Source organism: Astyanax mexicanus, chromosome 18, assembly GCF_023375975.1.
Source record: "Astyanax mexicanus isolate ESR-SI-001 chromosome 18, AstMex3_surface, whole genome shotgun sequence".
Classification (NCBI taxonomy): domain Eukaryota; kingdom Metazoa; phylum Chordata; class Actinopteri; order Characiformes; family Acestrorhamphidae; genus Astyanax; species Astyanax mexicanus.
This window is the reverse complement of record NC_064425.1, coordinates 2,421,862-2,447,751: the sequence shown is the minus strand read 5'-3', so window position 1 is coordinate 2,447,751 and position 25,890 is coordinate 2,421,862. Positions and strand designations below refer to the sequence as shown.

The 25,890-nt window shown below is 39.6% G+C and overlaps 1 protein-coding gene across 3 annotated transcripts in view; it reads left to right on the top strand.

Moving 5' to 3' along the window:
- pde9ac (phosphodiesterase 9ac) overlaps positions 1-24,514 on the top strand; it is a 34,213-nt gene extending 9,699 nt beyond the window's left edge. The window contains exons 4-20 of one of the 3 annotated variants that reach the window (XM_022675158.2): positions 460-537; positions 2,024-2,067; positions 2,227-2,281; positions 2,385-2,455; positions 3,941-4,028; positions 9,679-9,760; positions 10,483-10,557; positions 10,637-10,723; positions 14,374-14,478; positions 14,600-14,682; positions 15,550-15,706; positions 16,749-16,862; positions 17,013-17,117; positions 17,206-17,334; positions 20,163-20,258; positions 21,677-21,748; positions 23,713-24,514. In XM_022675158.2, the coding sequence (XP_022530879.2) occupies positions 460-537; positions 2,024-2,067; positions 2,227-2,281; positions 2,385-2,455; positions 3,941-4,028; positions 9,679-9,760; positions 10,483-10,557; positions 10,637-10,723; positions 14,374-14,478; positions 14,600-14,682; positions 15,550-15,706; positions 16,749-16,862; positions 17,013-17,117; positions 17,206-17,334; positions 20,163-20,258; positions 21,677-21,721 (1,414 nt within the window). In that variant the 3' untranslated portion in view covers positions 21,722-21,748; positions 23,713-24,514. Of the gene's footprint in view, positions 1-459; positions 538-2,023; positions 2,068-2,226; positions 2,282-2,384; positions 2,456-3,940; positions 4,029-9,678; positions 9,761-10,482; positions 10,558-10,636; positions 10,724-14,373; positions 14,479-14,599; positions 14,683-15,549; positions 15,707-16,748; positions 16,863-17,012; positions 17,118-17,205; positions 17,335-20,162; positions 20,259-21,670; positions 21,749-23,712 lie in introns of all 3 variants that reach the window. The other 2 variants (XM_022675143.2, XM_022675150.2) reach the window with 2 other exon arrangements.
- Positions 24,515-25,890: the final 1,376 nt, after the last annotated feature.

Below are 25,890 nucleotides of genomic sequence, written 5' to 3'. Positions count from 1 at the left end.
TAAAATATTGAAACTACACATTAAACTATAGTAATATAAAAGTGCTAATCTTTACTTTTAACAAGGAAAATACTGAAATTTGTGGGTTTCTTTATTCGCTTGTTTTGCTATCCTACCAGTGATTTTCAAACCCCTCGGTTTGAAGTGTGCATCTGAAAAATCTCTGTATAAAGAGCGAACAAACCCCTATCCCTTCCCCTAACAAAAATTGGGACACACACACACACACACACACACATATATATATATATATATTGCCTATTATCGCATGTATAATGATGTACAGTATATGGTAGAACATTCTGTAGTTAAGTACTGCATGGTAGGTGTTTCTAATAAGTGCAAATTTAATGTACAGATCAGTTATTTTAATTGTGATTGTCTTTCAGTCTGTAAACGGGTCCTGTGGTCTACACTGGTGTTGAAATAATCTCATTTATATTTTATATCTCTTCTCAGGAACACAGCTGTCATGCTGGTGGACCCTGAGGGAGCTCTAGTGTCCATTGATCCCACGATGCCCACCAACTCTCCCAGGTAACTACACTGCTATATGACTATGCTGTAGATAGTGACTAAATTTCTGCGTATATATTTCAACTGATTTATGTTTTATGTTTATGTGTACAGTGGTATGAAAAGGTTTGGGCACCCCTGATCTTTTTCATGATTTTCCTTTATAAATCATTAGTTGTTTGGATCAGCAATTTCAGTTTAGTATATCATATAGCAGATGGACACAGTAATATTTGAGAAGTGAAATGAAGTTTATAGGATTTACAGAAAGTGTGCAATAATTCTTTAAACTAAATTAGACAGGTGAATAAATTTATACATTTGACCCCCAACAGAAAAAAAAAATCTATATTTAGTAGATCCTCCTTTTTTGCAGAAATAACAGCCTCTAAACACTTCATATTGCTTCCAATGAGAATCTGGCTTTTGGTTGAAGGTATTTTGGATCATTCTTCTTTACAAAACATCTCCAGTTCAGTCAGATTTGATGGTTTCTGAGCATGAACAGCCTTTACGCTTTAAATCACACCACAGATTTACAATAATATTCAGGTCTGGGGACTGAGATGATCTGAGATGATCATTCCAAAATGTTGTACTTGTTCCTCTGCATTACTGCTTTACTGCTTTAGTAGATTTTGAGCAGTGTTTAGTGTTTAGGGTCGTTGTCTTGTTGCAGTACCCAGCCCCGGCGTGGCTTTAACTTCAACTTTCTCACTGATTCTTCAACATTGACCTCAAGAATCTGCTGATATTGACTGAAATCCATGAGACCCTCAATTTTAACAAGATTCCCAGTACCTGCACAGGTCCCACAGCCTCAGAGCATGATGGAACCGGCACAAATTTGACTGTGGGGAGCAGTAAAGTCAGTGTTTGCATTGGAATGCTCTGTTCTTTTTCCTCCATGCATAAATAACCGCCCTCCAAATAACTCTTAAATTTTAGCTTCATCAGTCCACAGAACCTTATTCCAACATGAAGCTGGCTTTAGCTTTAGCATACCTGAAGCGACTCTGTTTGTGGCGCAAAAAAAAAGACTTCTTCTGCGTTATTCTGCCAATTTGGGCTTTAACTATAACGGTGCCTGTGATCTTCCATTTCCTCACTATGTTCCTCACAGGGGAAAACTGCAATTGGCTCCTTAACTCTTTCTCATGATTGGATTCATGTGTGAATGTAGGTTTTTTAATAATGTGTTTTAATAAATAGTGCTAAAGGTATTCAAATCAATAAAACTTCAAGGGTGCCCAAATTTTGCCTAATTTAGTTTAAAGAATTATTGCACCTTTTCTGCAAATCCTATTAACTTCATTTCACTTCTTAAATATCACTGTGTCCATCTAAAATATGATGTATATTTAACTGAAATTGCTGATCCCAACAACCAATGATCTATAAAGGAAAATCATGAAAATGATCAAAGGTGCCCAAACTTTTTCATATCACTGTATATATGTTTTATTGATCTCTAAAATTATTAATTTAATCTATTTTCCTTTTATAGTTCTCTATACAAAGTGGTTCCTCTGTCCTTTGGCCTGCTCGGAGGTAAATCACAACACATCCCAATTTTACACAGTGTCACAGTTCTCTTTTTAACCTTTATAAATGACATTTATTGCCTGGGGCGACTGTTTCCTCACACTTGTGTTTGGAGGCGAGTTAAGCGCTGGCTGTGATTTACAGCCTGTTTGCTTCCCTCCACAGAGAAAGAAGACATGTTTCAGAACGTGTTATCGCAGGTGGCAGAGCAGTTCAGCAGGTAACTGCAGTGTTTATTTTCCCATCGAGAGCTCTGTAGAGCGAGAGCTTCTTTCACTGCTGCTGTCGCGCTGCCTGTCTGAAGAAGCTTTTCTCTTTTTAAGGGCCTTCAGGATCAATGAGCTGAAGACTGAAGTGACCAACAGGCTGGCGATGCTGGAGAAGAGAGTGGAGTGTACGTATTTTCTCACAATACATTTTCACTAAATTTTCACTTTTGGTGGATCTGAATCTACACTGAAAAAAATGATGTAATTAAATTTAATTTCATGTCAATTTAATTAACTTAAATTGAAACTCAGTTTCAAATCTTAAATGTTACATAGAGTAAATAAGTGAACTGAACTTTAGTCAACCTAATTAAAATTATTTAATTCATGCAATATCATTATATATCATTTTAGTTAAAACACATGTTCAAATATTTACATAATCTCAAAGATTTATTTTGTAAACAGACCAAGTCTCACTGTCTCAACACATGTATACTAAAAATAATGTATTACATGCCATCCATGTGTTGAGACAGTGTAATATGTGTGTTTTAACTAAAATATTTGCAATTTTAGGAATTATTACATTACATTACATTTGGCAGACGCTTTTGTCCAAAGCAACAAAGTACAAAAGTAATAGAAGTTAAAGATAAAACATCTTTATATAGGGCCTAAAGGAGGTCAATGGGAAATAAAGGGATAGAGGAGTGAAGGAGGGGAAGAATGGAATGAGTTTAGAAGTAGTTTTTAGTGTGTTAGAGGTGTTAGGAGAGTAAGTGCTCTTTGAAGAGCTCTGTCTTCAGGAGTTTATTATTAAAGATAGTGAGAGATTCTCCTGATCTGGTAGTAGAAGGTAGTTAGTTAGAGGTGTTAGGAGAGTAAGAGCTCTTTGAAGAGCTCTGTCTTCAGGAGTTTATTAAAGATAGTGAGAGATTCTCCTGATCTGGTAGTAGAAGGTATTTAGTTAGAGGTGTTAGGAGAGTAAGTGCTCTTTGAAGAGCTCTGTCTTCAGGAGTTTATTAAAGATAGTGAGAGATTCTCCTGATCTGGTAGTAGAAGGTAGTTAGTTAGAGGTGTTAGGAGAGTAAGTGCTCTTTGAAGAGCTCTGTCTTCAGGAGTTTATTAAAGATAGTGAGAGATTCTCCTGATCTGGTAGTGGAGGGTAGTTTGTTCCACCATTGGGGAACTCTGTATGAGAACAGTCTGGATTGCTTTGTGTGAATGTTTGGCGAAGCGAGGCGATGTTCATTGGTTCATTATAATATATTATGTATCATAAATTATTTGAGTAATATGGTATAAATTAAGTAATTATAATTAGGTAATATTGTATGCAGAAATTAAAAGAAAAAGTTTACTAGAAGAAAGGATTGATTCAGCAAAAATAAATAGAGTAAAGTTTAATAAAAGAAAGGATTGACTGAAGTTCAGTTCACTTATTTACTCTCTGTAACATTTAAGTCTTGAAACTTAAATTTAAGTTGAAGTTACTTAAATTTATCTGAAATTAAATTTACTTTAAAAAAAAGCGAATGCCGAAAGTTGCAAAACTTTTTAAAGTAATTTTTACGCATCATTTGTTTTCAGTGTATGTTCTCAGTGGTTTTAGTTTCTGCAGATAGTTATTGTAGATTCTGATCTGGTGTTGTTGGTTTTGTCCTCAGTGGAGGGCCTGAAGGTTGTGGAGATCGAGAAGTGCAAGAACGACCTGAAGAAGCTGAGGGATGAGATGACCTCCAGAGGAGGAGGAAGGTAAGTGTATGAAACATTATGCCGTTATGCATTATGTCATGGTAATATCATTTTTGACTTATTGTTCAATAAATAATCATGACCTCCATCATTTTTCTAGGCCTCAGTATTGCTAATTTTGTTTATTTATTGAGTAGCAATGTAATATGTGACTTTGGTTTACAAATATTAAGTTCACTCTGGCTTTTTTTTTTTATTTTACATATTTAAACATTTGTTATATTTTAATTGCAATCTCTGAATATTCTTGTTTAGAGTGTATTTTCTTTATTAGCCTATATATCATCATTACATCAGTGGCATATTAGGGCCATATCTTGCACAAGGCAGAAGGCACATGCTTTTTTCATATTTATCTATGCCGATGGGTGTGGTGGTCTCGAAATGAGGTGTGTTCAGGTACATTTCTGGTGTATTACTGGCGCCACTGACTGAACTCAACCTAGGCAGACATTAGCAGTCAGACGTTTATTGCTATCTTGACAGTAGTTCATGCTACATTGCACACCAAAGCTGGTTTTGTACACATGGACAAACCCCATAGTGCATTCCAGTTGGCAGCTATGGTCAGTTTCCTTTGTTGAGGAAACTTTGTTGGACACTTCCAGGTAGCTGCACCATTAAAATAGAAATCTGCCAAAGTCAGAGCTCACCTGGCTCTTAAAGGTGAATTTAAAGTCCTTTAAATTTCCCAAAAATTGTCAAAGTGCTCCTTATGTATGAATTTTACCAGTCAGGTATTAAGGAGCAGTAAAGTCCCTCTACTGAAGTACAGAGTTATACAGAAGTTTCAGTTTAATTCTCCAGCACTGATACTGGAGCAGCATTAGCATTAGCTGCTAACCATGCAAAGCACTAGCTCTTTCACCATTCAGAGTATTATTAGCCTGTAGCCTGCTGCTAACCCCAGACAGCACTGCTGGAGCAGCATTAGCATTAGCCGAACCCCTAGCTAATATCGCCCTGGCTTACAAGAACACTTATATTCCTCAGTGTAGCTCTGTCAAGTGGCATTAGCTGCTAAGTAATCGCTAGCGGTTAGCCGTTAATGCTAATGCTCCAGGCTTAGTACTGGAGAAATCTGAAAATCTAAGGTTACTGTAAATAAAATTAAGTGCTTTGCTCACCCAAATAAACAGTTTTCAGGAGAGAAATCTGTGTAGATTAACATCCAGCACTCATTTGACTTTAACAGAAAATGTTTCTTTTGAAGAATTTCAGTTTTGTTTACTTAGCCTAGCTTAGCTTTACTTGACTTAGGTCACTCCAGCTGAATTTAGGAGGAAAACATTTAGAAGGAACCTCTGTTCCTTACTAGTGTTGCATAAAATGTGCCTTATAATCCAGTGCACCTTATTTATGAAAATAGACCAGAAAATAGACGTTTATTGATATGTAACGATAAATACAGTAGTTTATTTCAAGTTACGCCCAAAATCAAGCTGAATGGTGCATGGTTGATGGCTCGCCTAAAGAATAATCCTTGGTCTTAAATGATATTAATACTGGTATTATATTATATTTGTGACGAAGGGAGCAGACGGGAGGCGGACGTAAAAGCGGATAAGACAGACTTTAATATGTAAATAAACAAATAAACAAGAAACAAACCAGAGATAATAATAACATAAACAGACAGGAAGGCTAATAAAACAAACTAAGAGAACAACAAGGAGCTAAACTAAACAGGACTAAGGAAAATATACAAGGAAAATAAACGTGAATATATACTATATAAAAAACAAGGAAACAAACTAGAGAAAGAAACACAGAATAAACAGAGAATAACTGATAAACTAAGAAACGTGGAATAAACTACTATAAACGTGGCAAGACAAACGACAGAGGAGGGTGCAAAGACCGACAGCAAACATAGACTAAAGGGTACTATTTATACTAACAGGTAACAATGAACACCTGGGGAGACAGGTAACGAGGGGCGGAGCTACAAATTACAGACATGTGGCGGAAAATCACAGGGGAAACACACTAGGAAACACAGAAACACAGGGAAACAGAGCGAGGGCGTGACAATATTATATTATGATTATATTGTGATCATTTTTGGACCAGTAAAATCATCCAACAACAACAACAAAAAAAAAAAAAATATATATATATATATATATATATATATATATCTGACAAGCCTCTGAACAATGATCATAATTACTTCTGGAATTCATTCAAACAAACCCGAGCCTGACAGACGAGCCCGATAACCCTCCCGGAACGCTTCTCTCAAGCCCAGTGTGTCACGCCTGGCCCTGTTTCCTGTCTGTCCTCGTGCCTGTGTTGTCCCACGTGACCCGTGCCCCTGTGTTCTGCCTGTGATTTTCCATTACCTCATGTCTCATTTGTAGCTCCACCCCTTCCCCAGGTGTTTCCACTCCCAGTGTGTTTCCTGTTATGTTAAAAAGACTTCCTCTGTTACTTGTGCTCTGTCGGTCTTTGCACTGTCCCCCGTTGTCTGTCTCTCTGCGTTTCTCTGTCTCTGTGTTTCTTAGTCTCTTAGTGTTTCATTAGTCATTGCCCTAGGTCCTTGTTTAGTGTTTATCTCTGTTTGTTCCTAGTTCCCTAGTTTACTCCCTGTTTAGTTATTCTTATTATCTCTTGTTTGTTTTATTTATGTTCTCTAGTCTCCCTAGTTTATTTTGGTTTGTTTCGCTGTTCTTTGTTTATTTGTTTATTTATATTTATTTAATAAATTCGCCCTACCTGAGTTTACGTCCGCCTCCTCGTCTCTCTGCCTGGGTCAACCCTGACAAAAAGACCGACCATCATGGACGTAAACCAGTGGTATGCTGCTCGGAAGGCGGACCTGGAGTATCTCCGCCTCCTCGCCGAGCAAATCCGGGGAGATGACCCGCTCCCAGCGCCTTTCCTCGGGTTGGAGCCCGTCAGCCCAGCTTCAGTGGCGCCCACCGAGACCCACAAGGGGATCCCGTGGACTGGCTCCAGGATGGCGATCCGCCATGCTCCATTCGGGACCCCGGCGTTGGAATCCCCGAGGCCCCAAGGACGCCGCAGGCCTCGGGGTAGACGTTTTAAGGGGTCCCGCCAGCCGGAGGAGGAGCCCGTTTCCGGGGAGGATTTTCTTGGGGGGGCGCTAGGGCTGTGTGCGGTCAGCCTCGATCCTCGCCCCGACGAGGACGGGGGTGGCATGGATGCAGGCTGTGAGGAGTCCTATTCCTGGGACTACTCCGATCTCCTCACACCTGCATCCAGTGAAGAGGAGTTTGAGGACTGCCCTCCTGCACCAGCCCGCCAGCCGCTACTTCCTCCTGCGGTAGCTGCCGATCCGCGCCCTGTGTCTTTCGCGGTGGCAGCCGAACTGCAGGCCGTGATTCCCGCGGTAGCAGCAGAACCGCGCTCCGAGACCCCCTGCGCGGCGAGCCAGCCGCGGTCAAAGACTTTCCCCGCGCCAGCTTTCACCGGCGAACCAGCGCTCCCCGCGCTACTCACACCTGACGCTGCACGAGAGAGTAGGACTCCAGTCCGGGTTTTCACTTCGACCGCAGCTTCGGGCTCCAGTGCTGCAGCGTCAGATCTCTTCTTGCCACGCCCCGTGAAGCACGCGTCTGAAACGCTGCACCCCATGATACAAGCGGCGGCCGCGCCGCTCTTCGAGACTTTAGCGGCGGCCACGCCGCTCTCCCAGACTGCAGCGGCGGCAGCGCCGCTCTCCGAGATTTCAGCGGCGGCCGCGCCGCTCTCCGAGATTTCAGCGGCGGCCGCGCCGCTCCCCGAGACTTCAGCGGCGGCCGCGCCGCGCTCACAGACTGCAGCGGCGGCAGCGCCGCTCTCCGAGATTTCAGCGGCGGCCGCGCCGCTCTCCGAGACTTCAGCGGCGGCCGCGCCGCTCTCCCAAGCCCCAGCAGTCCCAGCTGCTCCAGCTCAAGCCCCAGCAGTCCCAGCTGCTCCAGCTCAAGCCCCAGCAGTCCCAGCTGCTCCAGCTCAAGCCCCAGCAGTCCCAGCTGCTCCAGCTCAAGCCCCAGCAGTCCCAGCTGCTCCAGCTCAAGCCCCAGCAGTCCCAGCTGCTCCAGCTCAAGACCCAGCAGTCCCAGCTGCTCCAGCTCAAGCCCCAGCAGTCCCAGCTGCTCCAGCTCAAGCCCCAGCAGTCCCAGCTGCTCCAGCTCGGGCCCCGGCAGTCCCAGCTGCTCCAGCTCAAGCCCCAGCAGTCCCAGCTGCTCCAGCTCAAGCCCCAGCAGTCCCAGCTGCTCCAGCTCAAGCCCCAGCAGTCCCAGCTGCTCCAGCTCAAGCCCCAGCAGTCCCAGCTGCTCCAGCACCAGCAGTCCCAGCTGCTCCAGCACCAGCAGTCCCAGCTGCTCCAGCACCTGCCCAAGCACCTGCAGCTCCCAGAACTATGTTTGGGCCCAGGCCCCGTATTTCCAGGCCTGCTCCAAGGCCTCCTGACTTTGCCCCCAGTTATGTGCCCAGGCTGTCCCCACAGACTTTTGCCAGTCCTGGGCACCCACCTATGTTTTTGGTCCCCCTGTCTCTCCCTGTCCTGGTCCCTGTATCTGTGAGTGTTCCAGTTCCTGTCCCCGGTGGTTTCTCTGTTCCTGTCCCTGTTACTGTGTTTGTTTCCGTCCCCGTCAATGTTCTTGTCCCTGTTCCCATGTCCGGTCCCGTCCAGTCTCTGTCTCATGTCCAGTCTCCGTCACCTGTCCAGTTCCCCGTCCAGTCTCCGTCACCTGTCCAGTTCCCCGTCCAGTCTCCGTCACCTGTCCGGTTCCCCGTCCAGTCTCCGTCACCTGTCCGGTTCCCCGTCCAGTCTCCGTCACCTGTCCGGTTCCCCGTCCAGTCTCCGTCACCTGTCCAGTTCCCCGTCCAGTCTCCGTTCCCCGTCCAGTCTCCGTCACCTGTCCAGTTCCCCGTCCAGTGTCCGTTCCCTGTCCAGTCTCTGTCCCCTGTCCTGTCTCCATCTCCTGTCCAGTTCCCTGTCCAGTCTCCCGTTCGGTCTCCTGTTTTCCCCGGCCTCTCCCTGCCGCCAGCCCCCGGGGTTTGTTTTTCCGCGCCTCGGGAGCTGCGCGTTTAGGGGGAGGTTTCTGTCACGCCTGGCCCTGTTTCCTGTCTGTCCTCGTGCCTGTGTTGTCCCACGTGACCCGTGCCCCTGTGTTCTGCCTGTGATTTTCCATTACCTCATGTCTCATTTGTAGCTCCACCCCTTCCCCAGGTGTTTCCACTCCCAGTGTGTTTCCTGTTATGTTAAAAAGACTTCCTCTGTTACTTGTGCTCTGTCGGTCTTTGCACTGTCCCCCGTTGTCTGTCTCTCTGCGTTTCTCTGTCTCTGTGTTTCTTAGTCTCTTAGTGTTTCATTAGTCATTGCCCTAGGTCCTTGTTTAGTGTTTATCTCTGTTTGTTCCTAGTTCCCTAGTTTACTCCCTGTTTAGTTATTCTTATTATCTCTTGTTTGTTTTATTTATGTTCTCTAGTCTCCCTAGTTTATTTTGGTTTGTTTCGCTGTTCTTTGTTTATTTGTTTATTTATATTTATTTAATAAATTCGCCCTACCTGAGTTTACGTCCGCCTCCTCGTCTCTCTGCCTGGGTCAACCCTGACACAGTGAAGCTTCTCTGAGATCTTTCTCTGAATTAGATTCAAAAGTACATTATCTCTCTGACGAACTCCACCTCTGTCTTTTCAGAGTGAACTGCCCGTGTAAATACAACTTCTCAGACGACGGGAAGAAACTCACCCCCAGGCGAGATGTTCCCAGCTACCCAAAGGTGATAGACTCTGTTATCTAATTCCAATCTACCTCCCCTCACATGCTTACCAGACTAGGAATAAGCACTACATCATGGGGAAAAAACGGAAACTTAAATGTACTAGTCTCAGTGTAGTTTGTAAAGGTCCGCAGGTGTGGAATGATATTGATATAGATTTACAAATGTCTCAAACTATACATGTTTTTAAAAGGAGATTAAGGAGACGACTACTGTTGAAATATGCTTAAATATGAATTAATATTGAATTTTTCTACATATTGAAATTGAACTATACTAGACTGTACTTTTGGAAAATGCTCAAATATGATCATGAATTAACACTGTATTTCTCTGTATTTGTATTAGACTATATGACTGGAAAGTGAAAGACTATGGAATTTATTTGTTTTGGGGTATTTCCTTTTTTTTTTTTTTTTTTTTTTTTGGAGTGTGGGGATTGGGGGGGAGGGGTGGGGATTGGGGGGGAGGGGTGGGGTTTGGGGGGTTACATGTATCTCTGTGTTTGGGCCCCATTCAAAAGCTCTTGAGCTTCCTAGGGTGTCCCTTTTCACATGATATAAATGTTGAAGTTTGTCTTGTTGTTCTGAACATGTGTGTGTGAATAAATAAATGATGATGATGATGATGATGATCTGAGTTCCTGCAGAGTTCTGAATGAATCAGAAGAGCTGAAAAATAAAATAAAACTATCCTCACACTGGTTTTCTTCATCTCCTCAGTACACACTCTCCCAGGAGACCATCGAGGCTCTGAAGAAACCCACGTTTGATGTGTGGCACTGGGAGCACAATGAGGTGAGATTTGACTCGGAGGAATGTAAATATTTAGATTTGTTCTGATTTCTGCGATTCATGATTTTTCGTTGTGCTTCAGATGCTCAGCTGCTTGGAGTACATGTACCATGACCTGGGCCTGGTAAAGGAGTTCAACATGAACCCCATTACTCTCAAACGATGGCTGGTAAGAGTATGATTTTAACTAAATTTTAAACCCCTACTATTCATTCATTCATTCATTCATTCATTTATCAAATGTATTATTAGTGTAATGGATGAGCTGTAGAAGAAATTATAATTATTATTATATAATAAGAAATGTGCAGAATTTAAGTTTCCATATTCATTTTAAAGGCAGAAAAAAGGTGCTCAACTGTGTTCCAGGATTTTTGTAATATCCACATAAAAATATTTTATGTTTAATAAAATGTTATAAAGCTTCAATTGTTTGTTATGTGTAACATAGAATAGAATAGAATACAGGGTATACCCAGGCAGGTCAATGTAAAATGCTAATGTAACTGGTTACTAAGCATTTATTGAGATAATTTAACCTAACTAAACTTGAGTTTACATTACATTTAGTCAAAAAAATCGTCTACCTCACATTTTTTAGTTCTACATAAAAAAAAACGTTAAGCTGAGCCTTAAAAAAACATCACAAAAACATTTTAATACAGTGTAACAGTGTAATAACAGTGTAATAACAGTGTAATAACAGTGTAATAACAGTGTAATAACAGTGTAATAACAGTGTAATATCTTTATTTCAATATTTTTGAACATATTTAACACATATATTATTGTGTTATTTCCAAGACACAGAAATGTACATACGGCTCTAGAAATGTTTTTACCAAATTAAAAACCTCTGGAATATAATCAAGAGGAAGATGGATGATCACAAACCATCAAACCACCAAACTGAACTGCTTGAATTTTTGCACCAGGAGTAAAGCAGCATAAAGTTATCCAAAAGCAGTGTGTAAGACTGGTGGAGGAGAACAGGATGCCAAGATGCATGAAAATTGTGATTAAAAACCAAAGTTATTCCACCAAATATTGATTTGGTGAAAGTTCTGCATCTTTTTTGTTATTTCAGTCATTTCTCAATATTTTTATTTGGAATTTGTGAGAAATATTGCCCGTAGTTTATATAAAACTTTTAAATAAAGAAAACTTTTAAATAAAAATGTTTATTTTACTCAAACATATAGCTATAAATAGCAAAATCAGAAAAAACTGACTCAGAAACTGAAGTGCTCTCTTAATTTTCCTAGCGCTGTATATATTATATATGTTAAATGAAGTTTGTGCCAACACGCTGGCCCTTAGGGTTAAAGGTGTTGGCTATGTTCACACATAGGCATTCCATCCACAGCTGCCAGCGTGTATTTATATGGAGTCCTATGAGATGGGGTCGCAGGGCAGGTCAGCAACTGGCCAGTTCTAAAAGTGCTGCCAACTGCATTATACATTATGTGTCACAGCAGAGCACTGTGATAAGCTGAAACAGAGAGAAATGTTGATTGGTTTTAATAGCCACCCAATGACGTCACAGTTCAGAGAAAATGATCCCATCCATATACCCACAAGCACAGTACAAATATTCTCATTCTGAATACTGATGAATCTAAATTGCATTATAACTTATATTATACCACAGTTAGTTCCGACCCTGCAATGTGATTGGCTGAGAGGTGTTCTATGAGTGCCGCTATCAGCCGGTAATGCACTGTAACCGAAGCTCTCCATGTATTACTCCGCCACATACAGGTAACCGAGCAACAATGCAGCGCTTACAAGCCAAACAGCGCAGCTACAAACAAACAGAGCAGCACTGGAACTATTTTAACTGGTGGAGTGTTTATAACCAAACAGATCCTATTTTCTCATCCTCTTTAACTCTCTTAAAATCTTTCAATAAACAGAGATAATAAAACTGTGGTATAATCACAATAATACACTCGAGGTTCGAGCTATAACGTGTAACATAATGTGCTATGATGTGCCACATAGCCAATATTACACGCAGTATTATTGCTAAAATCTAAGTGTGCCAATATGCAACTCAGTTGATAGAAGACAAATTGATATTCTGCCTATATTACATTTTTCCAAAAAAATTAAGTTTGTAATGCAATATAAGACCCACTTTTGATTTCATTAAAAACTTTGGGGGAATGGATTCTGAGAGAATGATTTTTTTGTAATTTTGTGAGTAAAAATAACTTTTGTAAAGTTACAAATTCAAATAAAAATCGGTAAATTGGAACCTGGAAACCTGGAATTTATCTGAATGTATCTGTTTTTTTTTTTTTTGGCTGCAGACTTGTGATAGTTTGAGAACCATAGAATTTTCACACTCTTTTGGGACACTTTAGGGACATAAAAGGTTAATTAGCAGCACATTCAATATTAACCCTTGTGTTTTCATTTTTCATCAAATGATACTAAAAAAATATTTTTTCTAACTCAAACTCATTGGCATTGGCTCATTTTTTTGTGAAAAACATATATCAAAACACATTTTCAATAAACACACACTGTACACCCCCCCTGTCACGGATGACCCAGGCAGGGAGACGAGAAGGCGGACACAAGTGCAGGTAGGGTGAAAATAAATAATAATTTAATAAATAAATAACAAGAAAACAAGGAACAAGTAACATGAAACAAAGATACACAAATAACCAATAACCAAAACAAAACAAATAAGGGGTTAACGATAACAAAACAGGGAGACTAAAGAAACAAACGAGTAACTGAAACAAGACTAAAATAACTGAACAGAACAAGGATAACCAAATAATAAAATAAACCAAATACTAACAAACAAGGAACTAAAACAAGACAGGATTAACTAAACTGGGCAAGGGAGAAAAGAAGCAAAATAAACAAGGAGCTAGAAGTAAAACGGGATAAACACTGAACTAGGAAACGGGATGTGAAAACACAGAGAAACGCTGAGAGACAAAACGACATGGGAAGGTGCAAAGACCGACGGAGGACAAGGTGGCAGAGGAGGGCTATTTATAGTAACATAAAACACACTAGAATTGGAAACACCTGGGGAAGGGGCGGAGCTACAAATGAGAAACACATGGTGGAAATCTACTGACAGGAGACACAGAGAGGCACAGGTCACGTGGGGAAAACACACAGAGACATGAGACAGGGCTAAGACGTGACACCCCCCCACACACACACATTTATATTACATACAGTATGTTTGGCCAAGGGCTAATAAACATTGCTTCATTTGTAAAGTTGAAACTATACAAATTTTCTACTCATATCTTGAGTTTAATTCATTTTCTTTTACATTTTATTAAAAAACTCATAAAAAAAAGAGTAGCACTTTTTAAAAGAAATGTAACATAAGAAAGGTAAAGGGCAAATATTAACCATGTAAGCTGTTTATATTGCTTGCAATTTAGGTGAAGCAAGCATGTGTAAAGCATTTTAATGTAAAATTGCTTAATTTTGCTGAATTAAATACAAGTAACAAAGTAAACGAGTAACAAAAATATAAACACCACACAAGGGTTAAAATATGTTCATTATAGTCAGGTATGTAGTTTTAGACATTTGTAACAATGGTAACAATGTAGTTATAAGGACATTACACAAGCTGCCCATTTTTAATACTAGAACAACATTTTTTCCCAGCTGTGCTTTTCCTAAACATAAAGAGAAGAGCGTATGATCTGGTGTGAACATAGCTTCACCCTGTAGGAAAAAGATAACAACATTTTTTTTCTGTGGTTGTTCTTATGAGTGTAACTTTACAGGGCTTGTACAATAACCTATGATTACCGTATTTATTTTCAGCTCGCTATTCAGGAGAATTACCGCAGCAACCCCTTCCACAATTTCCGCCATTGCTTCTGCGTGAGTCAGATGATGTATGGCATGATTCACCTCTGTAACCTGCAGGTGAGAACTCTTACAGCATACTTAAAGCAGTGATAGCAGCCCTGTGATAGAGACATGCAGAAAAAGTGTGTGTGTGTGTGTGTGTGGGGTTGTGTGTGTATGGATGATTTCTGGTCTGCAGGAAAAGCTCACTCTGACAGACTTGGGCATTTTAATGACTGCAGCAGTATGCCACGACTTGGACCACCCTGGATACAATAACACGTAAGTATCAGATCATCAGATCACTTAAACATCTTATTTCATCATTTTTTTCATTCATTTTAAAATTCTAAATGTGGTAAATCTCTAGTATGAATGAATGACATGTGAGCTGATTTTTGTGAAGAAAAGAAAGTGCTCCGGTGATCCGGTATAACACTGCTTTAGTTCGGTGGAGGACTGGGAGGGGGGAGAAATTATAGGATTTCGGCTCTTGCTCATAAATATTCATACATGCAAAACATATCGCCTCTGATTGGCTGACAGCACTGCAACACCAGGATGCAAGCGAGACGGATGACAGTTAGAAACATTTTAAAATAAAGACATTTTTGGACTTATAACAGTCTTTTCAATGTCACAATTCATAGGTAACATGTGTAATAATGCCCTGCTAAGTGCAGTTCAGCCACTGACCTAGTCTTAGAGTCTCTGTAAAACACCAAATCCACCGGAGATCCTATTTAAACCTATAGTTACTTACACACAGAGGTGGGTAGTACAGGTTCAGAAAGTAAAAATCCACCTCAGCAAAACCCCGGGGTGGATTTTTACTTTTAACTAGTGTAAACAGATCTGTTCTAAACATCTAAACACCTACCTATCTCAATAGTACTTGGCTGATGTTTTTCCTCCATAGACTAATTCTAACCATTTGTTTCTTAGCTCTGAATTACTGGGTAAAGTATATAAACACTGATGTGTTATTCGCACAAATAACACAGTAATGAACTGCATGCTGTTTCTAGCGCTATTAGCTCCTCCTATCTGTCAAGACGGCGTCGCTGCCCGGCCTCAGCTCTGCCTGTGGGCGGCCCCAAGCCGAGGTGGGCGGGGCCATGAATACTAATAGATATGTTTTGTTGGCAGGTACCAGATAAATGCCCGCACTGAGCTCGCCGTGCGCTACAATGATATCTCTCCTCTGGAGAATCACCACTGTGCTGTCGCCTTCCAAATCCTGGCTCTGCCCGAGTGCAACATCTTCGCCAATGTGGATTCTGAAACCTTTAAACAGATCCGCCAGGTTAGTCTGCAGGTGCAACAGTGCAAAAATCAACATGATATTAAGCTAATGCCTCTTACTGACCAATCTCACCTGTTTTAAATGTGAAAATGGCAACATTTAAAGGAATAAAACGCTTTGTTTTAGACTTTTAAAAACACCTATGAAGTTGTATTTGTGTATCTCATGTATTATAAATATTATAAATAACACCTTAATCACATGTTATGGCACTATATTAATCAATTAATGCTTGAATTTGGTGCACAAATGTTTTGATCAGATCTGATTTGGCTATTTTGATGGTTCATATTTAGAAAGAAAATGATCTGTATTAGTCTGTAATGTGAACAAATCTGTACCTAAACCTGCATGCATGCTCACCTTTTTATGCAGATTATCTTTACAAAGACAAGATAAATGAGGAGACTTTTAATACTTTTGTACAGACTAAGGCACTGCCACTAGGATTGGTAGATCGCTGGTTCGAATCCTGTTTATGCAGCTTGCCATCAGCTGCTGAAGCCCAGATAGCGCAGAACTGGCCTTGCTCTCTCTGAGTGGGTACAGTAGATGGCGCTCTCTCTTTCCCCTCATCACTCCTAGAGTGATGTGGATCAGCACAAGGTTGCGTCTGTGAGCTGATGTATCAGAACCGAGTCGCTGTGCTTTCCTCCGAGTGTTAGCGCTGTGATGCTACTCGGCAATGCTACAGCATCAGTAGCAGTTCAAGAAGTGATAGGGGGAATTGAGTAAATATAAAATATAAAAATTAGGTGGGCTAGATGTTTATATATATTTTTGTCAACATAGATGTTTCATTTTGACCCTGTGTTGAAAGTACATGTCCTATCAAAGCAAATTTTCATTTTGGTGCAGTAGTGAATTCTTTCTGTTTTTTTTTTTTCCTTAATTCAATGTTTTCTCACATCACTAAGAGTATCGTTATTGTGAAAATACCATAAAATATTGTGATATTATTTTAAAGCCATATTGCCAACCCCTATTTTATACTACCTGTTTTTACTGCTAAAGAGAATAATAGATAATTCTTCACCTGCAGGCGATCATCACACTGATTTTGGCCACAGACATGGCCCGACATGGAGAGATCCTGGACTCCTTCAAGCACAAAGTGGACAATTTTGATTTCACCAATGAGGAGCATGTGACTTGCGTACGTATTATATACTGTATATCTGTAATTAAAGCTCTTTTGGTCTTTCAGTGTATCTGAGCTCACTGATGACTGATGAAAGGTACAGATCTGTTGACCCAGACCATGAAAAGCCCTCTTTGTGTTCTCCTGTGTGGTGTGTATCTGCAGCTGAAGATGGTCCTGATCAAGTGCTGTGACATTTCCAACGAGGTCAGGCCCACAGAAGTGGCGGAGCCATGGGTGGACTGTCTGCTGGAGGAGTACTTCATGCAGGTCAGCATGTTTACCTCAATGCACTCTACTGTACTTTTAATAGTTTGATTTATAGTTTATAATATAAATGCTGTGTGTTTGTGCTCAGAGTGACCGTGAGAAGTCAGAGGGTTTACCTGTCGCTCCCTTTATGGACAGAGACAAAGTGACCAAACCCACGGCTCAGATTGGCTTCATTAAGTTCGTCCTTATTCCCATGTTTGAAACAGTCATGAAGGTATGGATCATTTTCTTTATAGGTGTTTTCTAAACTCATACAGTAGCATTAGTAATAATGCTGAATAAGGCTGAATAGGTCTGAGCAATTCTGCCACGAGTTTATCTTAAGTAGAATTGAGTGACATTTTAGACGAAAGGCATCAGAATTTGATTCTTAAAAATTACTGTTTCTAAACTTTAAACTTTTAAATGTATAGTGTTTTTTATTCAGCTTTTGGAATAATCATGTTGGTGGGATTAACCCCTTACTGCTGATCCATGTTTTTGCTCATTTTCATGCGATTTGCACTACTATGCTATCACACTGGATATCTTAAGTTTTACATATAGCACAATGACCAGTCAGGGCTTAAACTGAAGTAGACACTTGGGACAAAACAGTAATTCACTTTCAAGAGGTAATTTTCATTATTTAGGATCTATTTGAGAACATTAAATGCAGAGGAAAATGTAAAAAAAAACAAAAAGCGCCTATTATATTTTGAGTTTATAGTGTGTGTATGGATGTTGGTGATGATTAGCTAATCATTCTCTACATTTCCTGGTTTATTAGGGTCTTGTCAAACAAAGTACAAAATTTGAAAACATTATTTTAACAGCATGGGAATTTATACTGCATTATATATAAGGTGTCCACCAGGCGTCACCAAAGGCTTAAAAACCTCTCCAGAGCGCCCCAGTCTAATACAGAGGTGAATCTGTCGCTATAAAACAACATTTTAATATTTTTTTGTTTCTTTGTGATAAAATAAATTAATGTGAGTCCATCTCAGGGTAATATTAATATTTTTTTGATGAAATGACACATAAAATCACATGTTTGCGCGCTGTGTGCGCTATGGAGTTTTAGCGTTTGGAGAGGGGTGTTTTTTTTGTGACTTGGTGACGGTTTGGCATGCCCCTCCCCCAGCCATTCGGAGACCAATCAGGGCAAATTACGTATCAGTGTTTTCGTCTAAGGGTGGACTATTGGTTGAAATAGGTGTCAATCACTTTTGTGACGCTGGAAAAAGCCTATGATCTGATTTGATTGGACAGCCCTGAACACCAGCGCGATCCAGCGCTCACGCCATTGGTTCAAAAGACGATCACTCAAGAAAAGTAGTGGATTGTAGACCAATAAAAACCACTGAATCTAGAAGAGGACACCCTTAGCTTTGTATTCACGTACAACTTTACGGAAAATATTCCATTGTGTAGTCGCTGGGAGCTTGAGAATACGACGTTACGGCTGCGCTGAAACTAAACGCATGTTTTTGAGGAGCCGTGAGCAGGCAAATAAAGGACTTTATGGATATTTTACCTGCGGTTCAGTGCTGTATTGTGGATGCTGTGATAGTAAGTGAATTTTCAATAATATAATATGATGTTATTTTATACACTAATATTATTTTATAAGGCTATTTTGTTGGGGAGGCGTGTTTCTCGTGTAAACAATGTGAAAAAACAGGCTGTTTTCAGTTGGAGATTTCTGGCGACTGGTTTCATGTAGATGGCTGTAAATTTGCATGCAGGTAGTTAAAGTAGTACTAATGAATATGAGTTGGTTAGTTGGTCGGTATGTTTAGAATATTTGACGCTTTTAAGCGTTCTAATTTACATAGTCAGAACGGGCCCGCCGGCGGGCCCGCTAGAGGGCGCTTCTGCAGAATCTCAGGTGTTCACTTGCTCGCTTTCATGCTGTCTCTCACTAACTCGCACTGTCTTACGTTAACTCTTGCTGTCTCTCCCTCTCTCTTACCTATTCTCACTCATGCTGTCTTTCTCTCACTCGCTTTGTCTCGTTAACTCTCCCTCTCTCTTTCTCACTCTCACTCGTGCTGTCTTTTTCTCACTTGCGCTGCCTCTCCCTTTCTCTCATTCACATTGTCTTTCTCTCACTAACTCGCGTTGTCTCTCCCTTTCTTTCTCACTCGCGCTGTCTCTCCCTCTCTCTCACTCGCGCTGTCTCTCCCTCTCTCTCACTCGCGCTGTCTCTCCCTCTTTCTCACTCGCGCTGTCTCTCCCTCTCTCTCACTCGTGCTGTCTCTCCCTCTCTCTCACTCGCTAAAGTTTGCTGTCTTTCTCTCACTCACACAGTCCCTCCCTCTCTCACATGCGCTGTCTCTTGCTAATTCGCATTGTCTCTCCCTCTCCCTCTCAACCGGGCTGTCTCTCTCTCTCTCTCTCTCTCTTTCACTCGCTCTGTCTCTCACTCTCTCTTACTCTCTCTCTCTCACACTGTCTCTCACTAACTCGCATTGTCTTTCTCTAACTCGTGTTGTCTCTCCCTCTCGTTCTCACTCGCGCTGTCTCTTACTAATTCATGCTGTCTCTCCCTCTCTCTCAGTTGCACTGTCTCTCACTAACTTGCACTGTCTGTCTCGTTCTTAATAAAGCGCCATAAACATACTCATTGTTTGGATGAGAATGAGATTAGTCATGTCAGCTGTTAAATTAATATGTTGTGTGAAAATATTTATCGGGTTTTGTATTTTTTGGTTGCAATGTAGAAAAAGGTATTGAAAAAAAGTATTGTTTGAGTATCGGTACCGGATTCAGAGTATCATATCGGTACCAGTATAGAAACTTTTAAAATGATACCGGCCATAGTTAGCTCAGTGTTCTTTTAGCACCAATAAAATCAGCAATAAGCCATTGTTAATACGATAAGAACATTTATTTTGATTAGAAAAAATATTGTCATATTGCCCAGCTTTAATCGTGAGTATTGTCAGAATTTTTACAAACATAAACATAATAAAAACTCGTTATAAACCTGTAGAGAACCATCAGCCAGTAGAATCAAACTGTACAATCCATGCATGTAACTGTGTGTATGTGCAGCTCTTCCCACAGATTGAGGAAATCATGGTGCAACCTCTGCGGGATTCACGGGATCACTATGAGGAGCTGAAGCAGATTGATGATGCCATGACTGAGGTAGATCCTCCTCTGCTCCCTCTGTTCCATATCTATTCATTCATAACCATCTATTTATCAATTTCAATATTATATATACAGTATACTCATGATAGCTTATGGTATACTCATGATAGCATGAGGATTTTAATGTATTTATTTTTCCAAGTACTAAATAATCATCATAAAGCTCTATAGGCATCAGTTACCTTATACTATACACTGGCATGCCATAAGTCATGGGATAGGATCTAGTATCATGTCTCATGTTCCATGAAAGCTAAAAAAAATCGACACAAAATCTGTCATCTAATTTAAGTGGTAATGCGTCACTGTGGATTGAGAAATGCCCCATCCTTTCACTACTCACTCTGAAAATGACTTAAAATGATCATTCACATCACCTTAACAATGTGCAAGATTGAATTCAGCAAGTTCAACATTGTTTTAACTTTACAAGATAGCACCTCTCAACTTACACAGGTGTGAACATTTCCAAGCATTTTCCCCTGAGGTAACACTTCCTGTTCAATTTACAGTTTTCTGCTGTCCCATGACTTTTGGCATATCTGTGTGCCTAAGAATAAGGTTTTGTTTTATAAGATTAGCTCCTCCTTGACTGAGTCAGGTAGAGTAGTACCGTATTTTTCGCATTATAAGGCGCACCAGATGTTTTCTTTCTAATTCAGCAGATCTCATAGCTGTGAGCATGGCGAGACCTGTAAAGCTAAGCAAAGCTAAGTAAAGAAAACTGTAATTCTTAAAAAACATTTTCTTTGAAAGTCAAACGGGCACTGGATGTTATTGTACACATATTTCTCTCCTGAAAACTGTTTATTTGGGTGAGTAATGTGCTTCTGTTTATTTACAGTAAGCTTAGATTTCCAGATTTCCACTAAGGCTGGGATGAGCAGCATTAGCGGCTAACCGCTAGTCATGGACTCACCGAGGAACCCCGAGTGTTCTGGTATGCCAGGGCGATGTTTGCTAGCGTTTTGTCCCGCATAGCTTGTTTTAACACAGTAAACGTGGAGGTTACAGTCCGATATACTTACCTCTGAACCTCTGAGCGCGTTCACGGCTATTGCTAATGCTGCTCCAGCAGTGCTAGCCGAGATTAGCAGCAGGCTACGGGCTGAGAATACTCACCTCTGAATGGTGGAGTGGCTTTACTGCTTCTTAATACCTGACTGGTAAAATTTATACATTAAAAACACCAGATTATAAGGTGCAGTGATGATTTTTAGAAAATGTAAAGGATTTTAACTGCGTCTTATAATGCGAAAAATATGGTATATGCATTTCATGTCTCACCTTTGTTTGCATGGCCATGAATTTGTGACTGGTCCTCACCAGAAAGTGCAGTTTAGCATCCTGGTGCCCTTTTTTTCTCGCCTCCTTCTAACATAAAGGTGTGTCTTTTGTTCAATGAGGCACAGAAGAAAAAAACTGAAAATATGTCATTAGGAGGAAAGAAGAAATAAGTTTTGTGGAAAGCTGAGCGCTAACGTGTAAGTAGAGCCTCGCTGGCTTTAGTGTGCTGAGTGCCTTTCGCTTCACCCCTAGCTTAGCTTCCAAGATTAACAACTGAAAGTATGATTAGCATATACACCATTCATCCATAACATTAAGAACATCTTCTGTTTCTATGCTCTCTGTCCGTTATTACAGCTCCACTGACCAAATACAGTTATCCTCCATTCACCCTGTTCTTTAGTTATCAGGAAAACCACAGAGCAGCTATTATTTGGGTGGCAGTTCATTCTAAGCTAAGGAACAAATGGTTAGAATTAGTCTATGGAAAAACACCACCAGCCAAGTACAATTGACATAGATACAGGGGTTGGACAATGAAACTGAAACACCTGTCATCATTTTAGTGTGGGATTTTAGGTGTCATGGCTAAATTGGAGCAGCCTGGTGTTCAATCTTCATTAATTGCACATTGCACCAGTAAGAGCAGAGTCTGAAGGTTCAATTATCAGGGTAAGAGCACAGTTCTGCTCTAAATATTACAATGCACACAACATTATGGGTGACATACCAGAGTTCAAAAGAGGACAAATTGTTGGTGCACGTCTTGCTGGAGCATCTGTGACCAAGACAGCAAGTCTTTGTGATGCATCAAGAGCCACAGTATCCAGGGTAATGTCAGCATACCACCAAGAAGGACCAAGCACATCCAACAGGATTAACTGTGGATGCTGTAAGAGGAAGCTGTCTGAAAGGGATGTTCGGGTGCCAACCCGGATTGTATCCAAAAAACAAATCAAATCACAACAGAATTCAATGTGCACCTCAACTCTCCTGTTTCCACCAGAACTGTTCGTCACCACAATCAATTATTGTGCTCTAAAACCAGGTGTTTCACTTTCATTGTCCAACCTCTGTAGGTGTAAGTTTAAAACAGTTCTGTTTACACTAGTCAAAAGTAAAAATCCAGCCCGGGGTTTTGTTACAACTGCCTGGGTGGCTCAGACAACAAAACCTCAGGGTGGATTTTTACTTTCTGGACCTGGACTACACACCTCTGTGTGTTAGTAACTCTAGGTTTAAATAGGATCTCCGGTGGATTTGGTGTTTTACAGAGACTCTAAGACTAGGTCAGTGGCTGAACTAAACTGCTCTTAGCAGGGCATTATTACACATGTTGTAAAGTAACATATGATATTGAAAAGACTGTTATTAGTGTAAAAATGTCTTTATTTGAAAATTTTTCTAACTGTTGTCCGTCTCACTGTTTTTTGGTATCGCAGTGCTGTTATGCAATCAAAGGCAAAATGTTTGCAAGCATGAATATTCATAAGCAAGAGCCGAAATCCTATCGTTTCTTCCCCGCCCACTCCTCCACTGGACTAAAGCAGCGTTATACTGGATCATCAAAAAACAGCTCACATGACATTCATTCATTCTAGAGACACAACTACACATTTAAAATGAATGAAAACATGATGGAATGAGACTTTTAAAGAGTTAACACTCTATAATTATAGATCTACAAAGTTCTCCTATTGAATTGAATAACTGGAGCTCATAATATGGACAATGAGTGTAGAAATAATGAGTTAATGTTATGGCTGATGGGTGTATTAAGCTGTAGAATAATCATTTAGCTTCACTTTGTGACAGAACATGAACAAGTCATGTCTTTTGAACCTATAATTTAACAAAACGGTTAATTTGTACTGTAGCTTTGCTGCAAAATACCATTTTAGCTCAGTTTGTCACAAGCGCACTGTTGTCACAAAGTGATGACTTTTATCTTTAAAAGTCTTCATTAATGCTTTTCCTCTTTTCTCCGTGTGCTGTGAACTAGTGGGATACACTTGTGTGCTGTTGCTTCACTAACAGGTGAACGTTCACCGAGCATGCTGGCTTTTTTATCCTCAGGATCTCTCTGCCTGCGGGTGATCAGAGTCTTTTTTCCAGGCTTTAAAGGGGTTTTATTGATTATTTTATCTTATTTTTGCCCCAGGGATGTTCCTTTCTGACCCGTTTCTGCAGCAGTAGCAGAGCTCCGGTCTGAGGCTTTGCTGAGGAGGTCCAGTTTGAAGATGATGAAGATGGCTGCTCCATCTGCTGAATCCAAAGAGGAAGGAGTCTGAGATGAGATGCTCGGGCTTTTGGAACAAAGACAACAAAGGTTCTTCCAGAATAGCTGCAAGATTACAGACAGCTAGACAATAGATTGGACTGATCATCACTGTTGTTTTTTCATGTGGCCTCCTGGGGCATTGTGGGCATATACAAATATATCAGTATGTTTTTATTTTATTCTTCTTTTTCTTTTATCGTTTGTGCTGTGTTCTTCCTCCAGCACTTTGTGTGCGGTGCATGGGGAGTAAGTCTCTTGAGTCTCTTATACTTTATAGAGAGTTTTTACATGAACAGAGTTTCTAATTAAACATCATGAAGTCAGTGCAGATCAATAGTTAACTCTTCACACTTTACATTAAGTGTTGACTAACTAACATTAAATTAATGAATTAATGCATTAGTTACCGTGAATAAGACATGAGGTAATACATACATTAACAATGCTTAGATAATGTTAATTAAACACGGAAAAAAACAGCATTAATTAATATTATTTTCACATGAAATGTAGATGAACTAACATTAGAAGTAAAGCATTTGTTAAAATTAACAATAAATCTTACACTTCATAATTGTTCAGTAATTGTTAAATATTTATTAATTAAATATTAGTTATAAATATATTATAACACTTATGCAGTGGTAGCCAGTTTTTATTTGTATTTAATAATGTCTGTTAACTAATATAATATTAAATATTTTACATATATACATATTTTACTTCTATTTGCAATACATCTCTACGTGGATTAGGTTATTTAATTATTTAAATTTTACTTTACATCAGGTATATTTATTTTCCTGAACAGAGCTGTCTGTATAAGTGCTTAGTAATGTTTAACAGATGTTAATAAAGCTTAACAACGGCGTTATTGGTTAATCATGGTTTATATTTACTTTAATTTCTACATGGAAGTTGAATTTCAATAAAAATGTCAGTGCACACTCACACACACACACACACACACACATATATATATATATATATATATATATTATACATATGTGATGAAATGAAGCATAAACACCATCCAGACTTAATTTACCAATTATCGTATGCATAAGCAAATGAAAAGAAGATTAACTAACTAACGCAGTTTTTACTTGTTTACTTAACATTAGTAAAGTATATAATAATAAAATATATGATTTATTGTTCATTTTAACAAATGATTCGCTTGTAATGTGAAAATAACATTAATTAATGCTGTAGTTTTAGTTTAATTTAGTTTTTTTTTTTTTTTGGGTTTTTGCAAAAACATATACACACATAAAAAACAGATAATAAGGAAAAGAGAAAAATAAATAAAACTCACATCCTGTATCTTGCATTTAAACAATCACTAAAACAACCGAAAAGGTATAGGCTGAAGCTTTAGCGTATTTTGCCTACCCTTTTTTTTACCTAACTACAGTATGAATATATATACATACACATACATACATACATACATATATACATATACACACATATATGTCTACATATGTTTTTTACAAAATGTATTGACAAAACAACATAAAACAAACAAACAAAACACAAAAGAGAAAATTAAATAAAGATAAAAAATCGTTAATCATTTGAAAGTTTACAATATATAGACAGCTCATTCATCAGTTATAGAATTGTTTACAGCCCTGTGTTTAAACATTATTTTAAATTTATAGAGCGAACTACACATTCTCAATTCTTCGCTATAGTTATTCCACAGCTTTACCTGTTTTCATCTGTTTTTTATATTTGTCCTTGCTCTATTTCTTTTAAATCTACCTATTCCCCTTAGTTCATAGTTGTTACGTGTTTAATTCACATTATCTAAGCATGTTAGCATGTTAATGTATTACCTCATGTTTTATTCATAGTAACTAATGCATTAATTCATGTTAGTTAGTCAACACTTAATGTAAAGTGTTAACGATGAGTGTGACCAAGTTGGCCAGATATAAAGAATCAAAGTTTGTTGTACATCTTTGAGAGATAAAAAAAGCTATTGTCTCTGTCACACACACACACACACACACCTGTTTATGACACACACACACACACACACACAGTCAG